This window comes from Phalacrocorax carbo, chromosome 6 (assembly GCF_963921805.1).
Source record: "Phalacrocorax carbo chromosome 6, bPhaCar2.1, whole genome shotgun sequence".
Classification (NCBI taxonomy): Eukaryota; Metazoa; Chordata; class Aves; order Suliformes; family Phalacrocoracidae; genus Phalacrocorax; species Phalacrocorax carbo.
The window spans coordinates 25,935,223-25,948,109 of NC_087518.1; the positions used below are offsets into that span (position 1 = coordinate 25,935,223).

The 12,887-nt window shown below is 38.4% G+C and overlaps 1 protein-coding gene across 3 annotated transcripts in view; it reads left to right on the plus strand.

Annotated features, from left to right (window-relative positions):
• Window positions 1-8,680, plus strand: part of EFCC1 (EF-hand and coiled-coil domain containing 1) — a 58,678-nt gene extending 49,998 nt beyond the window's left edge. Inside the window, exons 6-7 of one of the 3 annotated variants that reach the window (XM_064454318.1) lie at window positions 1,787-1,856; window positions 3,518-8,677. In XM_064454318.1, coding sequence (XP_064310388.1) covers window positions 1,787-1,856; window positions 3,518-3,651 — 204 coding nt within the window. In that variant the 3' untranslated portion in view covers window positions 3,652-8,677. Of the gene's footprint in view, window positions 1-1,786; window positions 1,857-3,517 lie in introns of all 3 variants that reach the window. The other 2 variants (XM_064454317.1, XM_064454319.1) reach the window with 2 other exon arrangements.
• Window positions 8,681-12,887: the final 4,207 nt, after the last annotated feature.

Consider the following 12,887-nt stretch of genomic DNA (forward strand, 5'->3'; position numbering starts at 1 on the left):
TTTAAATCTCCTGCTTGGGAATGATAATGGTAAGGGCTGGCCAAAAGATCGGCATATTGCATAATCTGCAGAACACAGAGTGTGTTGGGAGCCCCACTGGACTGCTAGGAACTAATTTCTTTGATAATGACTGAGGGTTCTCCTCAATTTTCAGCAAAACTCTGCCTAATCTGTGTGAGATGAGAATGTTTCCTCAGATGATCACTTCACTTTTTTTGAAGTACGCTCATGTTCCACTGATGACTCTAGGGAACAAGTGCAGTATCTCATAATCTGGTAACTTATTTTAGCGCTTGACATGGAAATTCTACTTTCATATTGCAAGTCTGACACATGCATCTATAACAATCCAGTGAAGGATTAAACTAGTAAAGACTACAACTGGCAATGAGCATAATAACCTTTTGTGTCAAGACTTCAACATATCGTTCACTGGTCAGTTGTATTATTGCAAATCATTTCTGCTTAGGAGACAATGCATCACATGATGTGCCGTATCTCAGTGATAATAGCACTTAATGCTAATCATTGCTGGAAACATGCCACCGTGTGCTGCCAACTCCCATAGCATCAATACAGGCAGTGATGCTGTCAAACAACAAGATAATTTACAGCATTCCCAGTAGAGTTCAGCAAGGATCCCCTAAATCCCTGATGAGCTATACATCAGACAAAAGAAAGCTTATTCATCAGAAACTGTGGGTTTAGGTGTCATTTCCCCAGCATATGCACATTCATGTTTTAAATACCCCAAGCATCTCATTTGCAACAAAATCTACTACAAAGCAATGACTGCCCAAAGGCAGATGCATGCTCTGTTAGGACTATTAAAACCTCACACCATGTTGCAGAGGTCGTGTGTAATCCCAGCCCGCTGCAAACTGCTTTCCACTATGCCCCAGTCCCAACTGGGGCAGACAAGCAGAAGGTAGATGACTAGCATCAGTACGCAAGGCCAGTATTGCCTGGCACGTGGGCAGATGCATCATCTTTCTTCCAGAATAACTTCCATCTATTTTCACTTCTTGAAGTTTTAGCAAGAGCAACCTGTCCCTGCAGATACAGGCACTCTAAGTGCTAATTAAACTGATTGCAAGACCATCTCCCAGAACGCATGCATTAGTGTCTCGACAGCAAATTAAGAGTTTGTTTTTCCAGACACGTTATGTAATGTCCCAACAGAGTTCTAATATAAAATTACCACTGAAAAAGACCGTCCAAATCCTAAGTGGTTCCTACAATCCTTCCACTTGGGCTAATGTTTATTACATCTCAATATGTAACTAACAGTGGGCCTGCCACATGACAAGTACAATCTCTTCTAATTTGTTTGTACCTAAAGTGGTTCCCAATAATTCCTAGAACAGCTGGGTCTGATAAGCCTCTGTCTGAGATTACACCACAAAATCTGTCCATTCACCTTGCAACACAGGCCTAGCAGATGTCTGATGAGCTTTTATTGTACATGCCCTGCTTACATTCCTTGCCATCTAGATTTGTTTAGGCACACACTTTGGAAAATTCTGGTTTTTTTCACTGAATAACTGCTCTTTGTCTTTCTACAGCCATATTAAAGAATTAGAGCCAGCCACAAACTGGCATTATTTGAGCAGTATTTAAGATAAAATGCTTGAAAATAAAGCCAGTGCCAGGTCTTGTGCTATCAGGATTCAGTTTCATTTTGTTTTGATTTTCAAATGCAAATGCACTACACATAGATTTTGTTGCATACATTTAAACTGGTGAAGGACGTATTTGTGCCATAATATTATTCTGTTTTTTAAAGAACATATCTAAGCGAGCCTTGGGGAAAATCTTGCTGAGCACTTTGGAATCCTGCCGTGACCCCCAACCTGGTAAGAAAATAAATCACGTGTAAAGACCAAGAAGCATGAAAAGTGTCCTTTTGGGAGAAGACTAGATAATGAACAGATGAGTAGGTGTCATGGTTTTAGCTGGGATAGAGTGAAGAAAATTAACTCTAACCCAGATAAAACCATGATAGTAGAAAAAACCCCATTTCAAATACTGAGGGACAGGCTAGGGAGAAAGAAGTACTATGCAAGAAGATTACCTATAGAAAGTGATGATTTCTACAGTGTGACACATCAGAAACAGGAACACATGCAGGGCTTTTCTTAGCCCATTTTAACTACAGTTTGGCCTAAGGGAAACAATTCAGTGTCCCACTAATATCTGTAGGTCTTCACTAAGATGAGAAAGTGGAAAACATGACCAAGTATGTAAGGCACCTATTTACCGTGTTTGCTAATCCACTGTGTGCTGTATTCCTCTGCTGTAACACAAACAAATATGCAAAACCAAATACTTCTGTAAAGAAACCAGATCAAACCTGCACTGCTCTAATAATAGCCTTTTGTGTTCCTCTTATGAAAATTAAACTTGCAAACTCCTCTCCCTTGATAATGGTCTGGTGTGCCAGAGCTGCCGTTGTAGGAACCATACAGGGATCACAGCCTGGAGGTTTAGGTTTGATTACTTTGTTCCTATTAGCAGAGCATTTGTACTTACTTTCAAGAAATTAACATCATGTACCAAGCCTAAGAACATGGCTTGGAGGTGCTTTTAATAGGCAGCCAGTAGTCAAAGACAAGATTATAAAAGACTAGATGTGCCCTGAGGGTTTAATTTTGGAGAATATTATTAACAGTGATTTAGGGAGAATAACATATAAACCATTCTGGGTTTTGCAGTTTCAAAGCCTTGTTGTTACTAGTGTCCAGCAATTCAGGCCACAGGCAGCCCAGAGCTAAGCTGTGCTGCTCCAGCATGGCTTAAGAGGAAGCAGAAAAAAGAAGGCAAAGACAGACTTTTGTTGCCTCTAGGATACCAACACAGAGAGAAAATGTATCTGAGCCAAAGCTCAGCTATTCTCCTGGTGAGAACAAGACAAGACAGCACACAAGTGTCCAGAAGGTACTACTACTTATCCTGCACAGGAACACTGAATCCAAGTGATGCTGCTGAAACAAAGTACCTCCCTCTGTAATGACAGCACAATTTAGCTTCCTAAAATGATACCAACAAGTGAAGTAACCCTGTGAAGTGCTCTGTCCATTCTGCATCACCGTTGCCATAAATCGCTCATCTTCTCTGCTTTTGATTTTCTGGCTGTGCACTTGATATGGTGCACTTAAGCAGCTTTCTGAAGTCTTTGTAACCAAACATCTTCTTCCTCTTTGACAAGACTAAGTGCATGGTTGGATTAGCAACTCTTTATTGTGATATGAAATAGTCTTTGTTCACACAAGTATGCAAGAACTCAGTGAATGGGTAGTGAATGAAGCAGGAGAACCAGTAGAGAAAACAGTCCTTGAACCCAGTTCCACTCTCATTTTTACAGGGACAGAAATTCATTATTTGGTCTCAAAATTTAGACATTTTATGTTAATTACCTGAAGTGGCACCTGTGAAGAATAGGGCTTGTATTACGATTGTTAAACTGCAACTTTCTGTCTTTGTTCAATTTATAATGTTTGCAACTTTCTTTTAAAAGGAAAAGCCCATCTATTTGAAGTCCTAGATACTCTTTACCATGAGCTGACATCCTGCAAACTCTTACAAAGCCAGCCTCTGGAGAAGGCGCAGAGTTGCCAGTCCTTGTCTAACCCACTGGTCATCTCGTGCTGAGCAGCAGTGCCAACTACAACCCACACGACCAGCTGAACAACAGCCCTCGTTCATTCAAACACCTGATGAATAAATAAGATTTGTCCAATTCAACGGACCTCAATAATGGAGAAGAGTAATAGAATAATTCAGCCATGAAATCAAAGGTATGCTGCTTCTGGGAAGAATGCCAGTTCCTCAGCTAACGTCAAAGCCCTCCCTTACATGAACGAGCATTCACATAATGTGAGGATTACGTAGCAATCTCTGTCTCTGATGGAAGTCTAACCATCTTTGTATGATGGCTCTGTAACTGTACTGGTTAATGAAATAAAAACTATTTCAAATACACTGACCTGACCTATTTAGATTTATAGCCCTGGTTATACACTGGCTGGGCACAGTTTCTAGCTTTTGTAATAGCTCAGTTCAAAAGCAAATGGCAGCCTGTGTCATCACTGGCAAGTAAACCACTTCCTTAACATAGAAGAGACAAAATGACTGTGGTATAAACATACACACGAGTGTATGCCAGTAGTGCAAGTTTTAAGGGCTCATGTATAAAATGTGTTTGTGTCTGTGATTCAGTTATTCACCCTATTTAACTCTGAAGTTAGATTTGGTTTTGTTCTGCTGAATTTTGTATTTGCAATTATAGAGATGACTTAGAGGTCTGCAACAGTCTTTCCTGATGATAGTCTTAGATTTTACATTAAAAGTTACATTTAACTGCCTGAAAAAGGTACAAAGCAATCTTGTTCCCAGGCTCTCAGGGAAAGGAAGGGCTGAAAAATTCACTTTGCAACATCTGCCGTTGTCACATTAGCAAACAACATGTGCAGTACACAGCATTGGTCTCTCATTTAATTTCCCTCAGTGTAACTGTAGAGACACAAAACTAGGCCCCACTTGCAGACAAATTAATGTAAAATGCTGGGCCTAATCACAGTGCCATGTAGCATTTTAATCTGCAATAAAATACTTCCTGGGGCAAAAGTAAAAAAAAAAAGTTTGCTTCCAAGATGCTTTTGCTGTTTCATTCAACTATCAAACACAGAGACTAAAGAAGCAGAGTTCTTAAATGATCCAACTGAATTCATATTATTAAGAAATGCACTGTAGATCTTTTAAGAATGTGAAATTATTTTCCTAAGATAATAATAGCAATGAAATAAGACTGTTCAATTCAGAACTGTGCATATATGAATTTTTCCCAGGAAAATGGTTTTCATACAGGAATAAGGTCTGTATCACAAAACAATCTGGGGAATAAGATTTCCATTCATAATACACTGTATAGCTTACACACACCTCCATCGAAAATTGTGATACATTACTTATCATTTAGACCCATGTTGGCAACAAAAATTTGCAATAGATCATTTCATTTTAGAGGAGAGAAAAAAAAGGCATCTTGCAAACAATGGAACAAACTCTGTTCAATGGTGTTTTACCCGGGGATTTTTTTTCTGGGTTAATGGAGGAAGATGTTAAGAATAGATATATATTTTAATGTAGATTTTTCATTAAGATAAATTAGGCAGGACATATATACATAGTGCAATATTCACCCTGTGAGACCAAAAACTCTATACTAATACTAAATATAATACTAATTTAATGCTAAGCATAATATACTATTACTTAGTATATACTAAACTATATGCTAATACTATATACTACAAAAACTATACACATGTGCAACAGATAAAAATCAAAATAAGCAGAGGTTAGTTCCCTACTTGAGTTCATTTTCTAAAAAAACAAGTATCAGCTTATGTTTTGTGCAGCTCTCTTAGACTGTGTATCTATAAAAAATGCCAGCAAATCATTAAATAAACATGATCTGTGTGTACAGTTAACAGAAGAGACACTTCAGGAATAGGATTATAATGCAAACACATACCTTATTATGGATACCCTCATGTACTCCAGGATTGTTTTATCATTTGAATTAATATTACTTACTGTATCCACTTTCTCTATATACACATATATATGTGTATTTGTATTACATATACTATGTATACCTTAAGATTGCTATGCTAATTGTATACTTTTAGTATCTTCTTCACCACTAAGTTTCTACTTCACTTTCTAATATATTTCTAGAAATCTAGACTATTAAGTAAACTGGTGTCCTAATGGCAAAATGGGGGAGGAGCAATATAGTCTGAGTGAGTACTGCACAGCTTATCCTAGTGGCAGTTGACCTGTAATTAGAAACTAGAAAATGTCACTGGAAACCTAAATTGGTGTTAAGGAAGATGCAGACAGTTTAGATAAAAGGAAGCTTTTGTGAATACATAAACAGCATTTAACTGATATAAGAAGCAGCAAAATCACATCTTGCTAAATTAGCTTCAAATACCTTAGCATTTTTATTTCTTTAAGAAATGCCTATAGTAGAATCATTTTTGAAACATCAGCATATGTTGATTAATCTTTTAATTTAAAAAGCTGATTATTTTAACTCCAAAAAGCAATTAATATGGAGCAAGTCAGTCTTGCAGTATTTCCATAAAAAGAATCTGTTCTTCAGGATGGATCAAGAAACAGTCCTCAGTCAAATTCTTGCTGGAAATCAGAAGCACAGCAAAGCACTGTACTTTGAGACCCCTTGTTTGGTGACCTTAAAATTGATTTTTTTCTTAAATATTTTTACCTTAATGTTTTATACTAAGCCTGTTGGCAGTATTGCTGAGGCTGATAAATATTTCATATGAACCTGTACATATATGTGATTTTAAATCAATATAATTGAGAAATTTCTAGCTCTGCCTCAAAATCAAGGGTGCTTCTACAGCCAATTTACTATGTGGAAGACGCCACACAGTAATCCTGGGAAGCAAACCCAAATCTCTAAGTTTTTTAAAAGATCTAGCTCCTTAAGTCAAGTGATTACTGCAGATTTCAGCTACCTTTTTCTACATGGAACATATACAAAGTTTAAACTGACTTTGCAAAAAAAAATTTCCGTGTGACAGAAATTGAAAAGATAACAAAGCACACTCAAAAGCCTTCCATTTAAAATGTACAACCCCAAATCCAGTATCTCAAATCTCTGCAAACACTTTATTTTGTTGTATGTTTACCAAATGGTAATAAATGCCTATTTGCTTGCATGTTGACTTCTCAGTTAAGAAAAAAAAAAACCATGGAGAGAATGCATGTGCTATAAACTTAAGTGCAATTGCCTATCTAAAATTTTGCATAAGTAGACAAAGGCCAACATACCGTATCCTCCCAACATTTCCTTGTTCAGTAGGAAAACAAGTCTGGAGAAGTACACATGACATGTCACCAGGTGAGACCAGAGCCCTGCTGTACAGTTTCCACCTGGTAAGAGTTACTTAGGTCTTGCCTGTAGAAGGGACCTGTACTACTTCGATTTTTAGTTAGAAAGCCAATGGGCATCCATAAAAGGGCTAAAGCAACCTAATTATGCTGACCTTGAGGCACTCTGGTTGAATTCTGGCCTTATACCATGCCTGAGATTTTATCTCCTCCCCAGCACGCCCATTCCTTATTCTAGTAGATTTGGTTTCTTCTCTGAAGAATAATTCCGGTCTTACAGAAAGAAGAGTTTACTCCCAGTTGTATCTGCTGGGACTACCTAATGTAATTCGCCCCAGCAAGAGAGTTATTCTTCGTCACCTCTTCTATATGTCCTTTCCTCCTTCATCACTAATTGCAGAGCAATAATTCCCTCAGACTCACAGATTTTGTACTTTAAGACTGGTGTCCAGTCTTTCCCTGAATGAGCTGCCTGGAGTGTTCTCAGCACTCCAAATCCCCACTCCTACAAGTCTCAAGGAATGTGCCATTTCTCCTGCTCACATCACCTAAACCTGGCAGTTTAGCTCTCAGACTTTGCTCATATACTGTGTTGGCATTTCCTCAGCAGTTCAACATTAGATCTCCACAAATTGTGATTAAGCTCGCTTTCTTAGCAGTCACCTTCTTAATTTATTGATTTTGTATTAAAACTGCTAATTGGCCTTAACAAGGAAGCTGAGACATTTCCTCCACTGATCTCCACTGTGTTTCCACAAAACAAGCTTTCTGATTTGACTTCATTCTCAAATTACTTTCTCCTCCCAATGCCTTCCTCATTTTATCATTTGGCTTATTTCTCACTGAGATAACCTGAGCGTCTGCACACTTCTAGCACAAGTTACATTTTTCAAGAAGAGTTTCCTCCTCCCATTATTTTTTACTTTATATGAGGTATTAATTATTAGGAAATTAAAGTCCACCTGATATATAAAGTTATTGAATAATTGTCCAATTTATTTTCACTGAAGCTCTCTCTGAAGTATCTGGCAGTGACCACTCATCACAGATATTACACTGATTCACAAAACTTTCGCACCAAATCAGTTTGGCTGTCTCCAGCCAGAGCTACTCCAAGAGGTTGATGGCATTTGTACACACTTTTGGAAGGCAATAATCCTTGGCACCTCTATGTTTAAAATTGCTGAATTTCTTGGAATTAAATCTCCTCCCTTCCACGATACTGTCCATTAATCTACTACATGGTACATTTCAATGATGAAAGGCTGTTTAGACTTCATTCTTTGTTTCCATCGTATTGTTAAGAAGAAGGGAACACTTTCAAACAGTGCTGCATAAAATAGAATTGCTTGGTATAAGAGAATGACAATAAACATTCACAGCACATGTGACACATTGCATTACCAGCCAAAGGGTTTCTCTTAGATTTATAATTTCATGGAGTTTAAGACACTGAATCCTTTAATATTTACATTATGTTATTTGCTTACTAATTTTACATATAATTCCACATAAAAAAAAAGCTATAGAATGTGTTTCTTAGCATGAAATTCAGTTGAAAATTGAATCATCCTTATTTCCTGAATTACACTTTACTTTCAAGAGGCCAGATTTTCAGAGTTCTGTTTGGTTTCTATTCTACTTTTCTGGCTCTTCCATAATACACCAGCAGAAACGTTCTTACACATTTCCCATGGTACTGTCAGTTACAGCAATTTGGTGGCTCTAAATTGTGGCTTTTGCAGGCAACTGGACACACTGAATATGCATTTCTTTGGGGATGCTACCAGGCCTTCCCGAGCCCAGCTTCCTCTCTGAAAAGAGTCACAGAATCATAGAATCATGGAATCATTAATGTTGGAAAAGACCTTTACGATCATCAAGTCCAACCGTCAACCCAACACTACCACGTCTCCTAAACCATGCCCTGAAGTGCCACATCTACATGGTTTTTGAACACCTCCAGGGATGGTGACTTCACCACCTCTCTGGGCAGCCTGTTCCAAAGAAGGAAGACAGAATCGGCATTCCCATCTTCACCTAAAGCCAGCAGATGACACAGCCAAGCACTGCCCGTTTCAGCTGCACATGTATATACCCGCAGTGGCGTGTCAATGGGCTGCCCGCAGGCAGTAGCTCACTGCTCTAGGCCAGTCTGCTCAACAGCTGTGGAAATCCTGGGGAGATTTAGAGATGCCCTTTTCTGGCATCGCCTCAGCATGTCAAAATAGCTCAACTTAATTTTGTCCCCTTGAATTTTTTCAAATTAATATTTGTCCTTTAGGCTGAAAGTATTGGACAACACACCCAAACTGAGGTACTCAGGTTCTTAGAAGCGTTTCCTCTTAGCAAATCTCTTTGTTTAATGCAGCTCACTCATGTAGGAGGGGTGTCTATTAGAGCAAACCTCCCTGAATTAAGGCTCACATCTTAAATGACATTATTTCCTAAAATGCCTGTTTTTCTGAATTGTAACCATTTCAGACCCTAGCTGAAGAACTGTCTGCTTCTAGACTTAATCCCCTAGCCATTTCCAGAGTGTATTAACAGTAGAACAAAAGAAAGGAATGAAAAGGCTCAGAGGAAATTCCGGAAATCCTAGCTGGCATTTTAGAACAAGTTGCCAGTTAGACATCAAATTAAATTCATGACCAGTTTCCCTCCTGCCAATACAACTATATTTTTATCTAATGAAAACCACAAAAGGATAGCAGAGTGTCAGAATCAGTCAACAAAGGTCTGCTTAAACTTCTACGTTTGCCAAAACTTGGAGCACAGAATACAGATAGCTGTTTATTTTTAAGTTAAATAACAGTCTAGGAAATAAAAAATAATTAACTCAGCATTACACTAATGCATGCTTCAGAGAATGCATACTTTGTACCTTTGCCATTCAAATTCATGAAAGAAATAGCCCTTACTTAGTTTAGACTTCACTAGAAAGTTTTGGTAATGAAAGTTTAACTGCTTCCACACCAGCTGCTTGTGAGCTGACAAGAGCCTAGTGCATCAGCTGGGTAGCATGTCTTCCTTAAACAAAACAAACACTTGATTTTTACAAGGCCACCAACATAAAGTTAGAATAGACACACTCCAGCATCCATAGGGTCCCCCAACAGCAATGCACAGGTACCCTGTATGTTAGCTATTCTTGCATTAGTTTTTCAGTGTTATACTGACTGAGTGCCGTGGATGCCATGAAATGGAAATCTGTGATCCTGCAAGTCCATTCTTTCCATCCACTACTGCTTGGAAAATGCAGCTGAATTACAAGATTTGTCACAAACACAAGGTCACACCACAACACTGTCCCTGCTGCAATAGGGAGGTGCTGATTCTTCTGTCTCTGTTGGGGAGGAACGAGGGATATACTAGTCCTGCTCTGTGGGGACTACAGAAATCAACACATTTCTGAGGAAACAGCAGAGGGTAAGCAGCCCAGGGTATGTAATGAGGCTGAAAGCAGTACAGGGCTGGTCCTGCCAAAAGACAGTCTGTGCCAACTAACCTAAAGCTGGCTATCATATTTTTCAGAACTCACTCTTTACTCAGTGAGCTCAGCATATGTCAGGCTTATAAAACACTTAATTTAACACACCATGTAGTAACATACCTTTACTACTAATCAGATGAGGCCTACGCGCACTGTTCCTAGTAAGGGTGTATCTTCACTACAGCCTTATTTCAGGTGGTCAGTAGCATGATTTCTGCATGCCAGGCAGCTCTCCTTAGGTGAGTGTGAGTGGGCTTAAAACCCCTCGAGTCACTGTGTTCCCTGTGGTCTTTTATATGAATAGTACTTTTGCAAACACAACACAAATTACATTATAAATGACTGTTCTATGATTCTGCCGCAAAGAACTATGAGATAACTTATCTTTGTCAAGGAGTAAAAAAGGACTGTAGGATGACATTGAAAAATTATCAGTATTCAAGTGGTTTTACCCACATCCTCACTGCAAAGCAAAAAAGTTGTAAGAGCTGAGTGGGCTATTATAGTTAGGGATAATTTCTATACTTGAAGAAGGTTTTATTGTTTGGCAGTTTTGCTTTTGCTGATTATTTCTCATTGATTTTTTCACAATTACAAGTGGAAAAAAGTTCCCTAATGAAGGCAAGGTCCAGTATTTTGTGAGGGCTTGTCTACATCTGAAAGTTGCCAAAAAAGAGAAAAAAAAAAGAGAAAACACGTGGAAGGTGAGACAACTGGACCTAAATCTACTATTTAGGTAAAAAATGTTATTTTAAAATAAAGAATATGCTATACCCATGGGAGGGTCTTTCTTAATTTTAAAACTAATCTTGGAAATAAAATTCATTACACATTCACAGTGCTAGTCCAGCACATGTAGCAGTGCTTCTTTCTTTCTTGTCAAGCAGTGCAGCTCTTACAGGCAGAGATCAGCTCTAGGGATGACAGAAGTCAGTGTGGCTGCTAATTGCTTATGAACAAACATCTGTCATGCCCAGGGCTGAGACACACCACTGACTCATCTACCAAAGGATTGATAGTCACCCAAAAATGTCACCAGGTTTTGAGAGTCATTTGAAAGTCAGTCTCGAATGTGCTCACATTTTAAACCTAATAGTCTTCTGGGGCCTCCTCTGAGCCCAGCCACCAACAGCATGGAGCACATCCTACTGCCATCGAAACCATTTCTAGGTCACCTTTACATAACAGTGCAGAGGAAACATCACCAACTCCACCATTAAAGCACACTTCTTTTCAATGCAGATTGCAGTAACCAACATTTGCTGTAATTACACATAATATGCCACAAATAAAAAGACATACTCTCTCCACTATAAAGGTGGGGACGTATATACCATGCAGGAGGTCTTGGCTCAGACTCTATTGTTATACTTCTAGTCTTCTAGCGAGGGAAGCAAAATGACTGCCTGATCCTATGCATCCATTTTGTAACTCAAGCTGTATAACAGCTTGTGTTAAACTACTTCTGCAGAGAACATCATTAACACTGGAGAGACCCTACCAAGAGCGAAAACACAGCTGGAGCTGTGTTTACATATCTGGCTGGAGCTATGGAAAAATATAGCTGACAGAACGAATAATTCAAGTCACAAAATCAGATTTAAGGAGCCATTGAACTGAACAACAATATATTGAGTAGAGCAGAAAAGAGACGGGAAGCATTTCAAATGCTGAAATACAGAAATATTTCAGGCCATAAGAAGTACAAAATAATTACATAGCAGATTCTCTTCTGTTCAGAGAACACCAAAGGCATGAAAGTGCACCTCCAATGCAGGAGGAAGAAACTGAATTTTTACAGCAGCTGTTAGTGAACACTAACTTAATTATTTTAGGTACTGAATCAAGATGTTCAGATCTGTGAAGGAAGTGTCTTTAGCACTTGGGAAGGGAACCTAAGAAGAAAGTTTTCATATTACATAATGATAAGATAAAGTTTTCATATTACATTGATAAATCTGGAAAATTTACTTCTGTGGCGATAATTTCAACAATGAGTCGCTCTCAAGAACTTAAGTTTGAACTTACAGTGCAGGACTTCTACCTTATGTGCATGGCACAGTCATCAATTCCAACAGCCACAAATTTCAAGAAAGACAGTGATATTCATAGCTATCCTTTTTTCTCTTTTTTGCAACTGTTGGGTTTGTTGTTGGCTTTTTTCCCCTAATGGAGAAGAAGAATAGTATATCTAGCAACCACTATTTTATAAAAGGAAACTGTTGCAAGTCATGGTAGACTGACCTCACCTTATACTATTATTTCATTGATTATACAAGTCATTCCCAAACTCTTGAGAGTTGGAGCATGACAGATATCACAAGCAATTAAAAAGTACAGGAAGAGAGGAAAAAAAATATGCCTGAGGCTCTGAAATAAAACATATTTGACAATGCTGAGACTATGGAAAAGGAGATTCTGCTGACAAGAATCGTACAAGAAAAAGCTCTCTAGAATATGTAGAAGG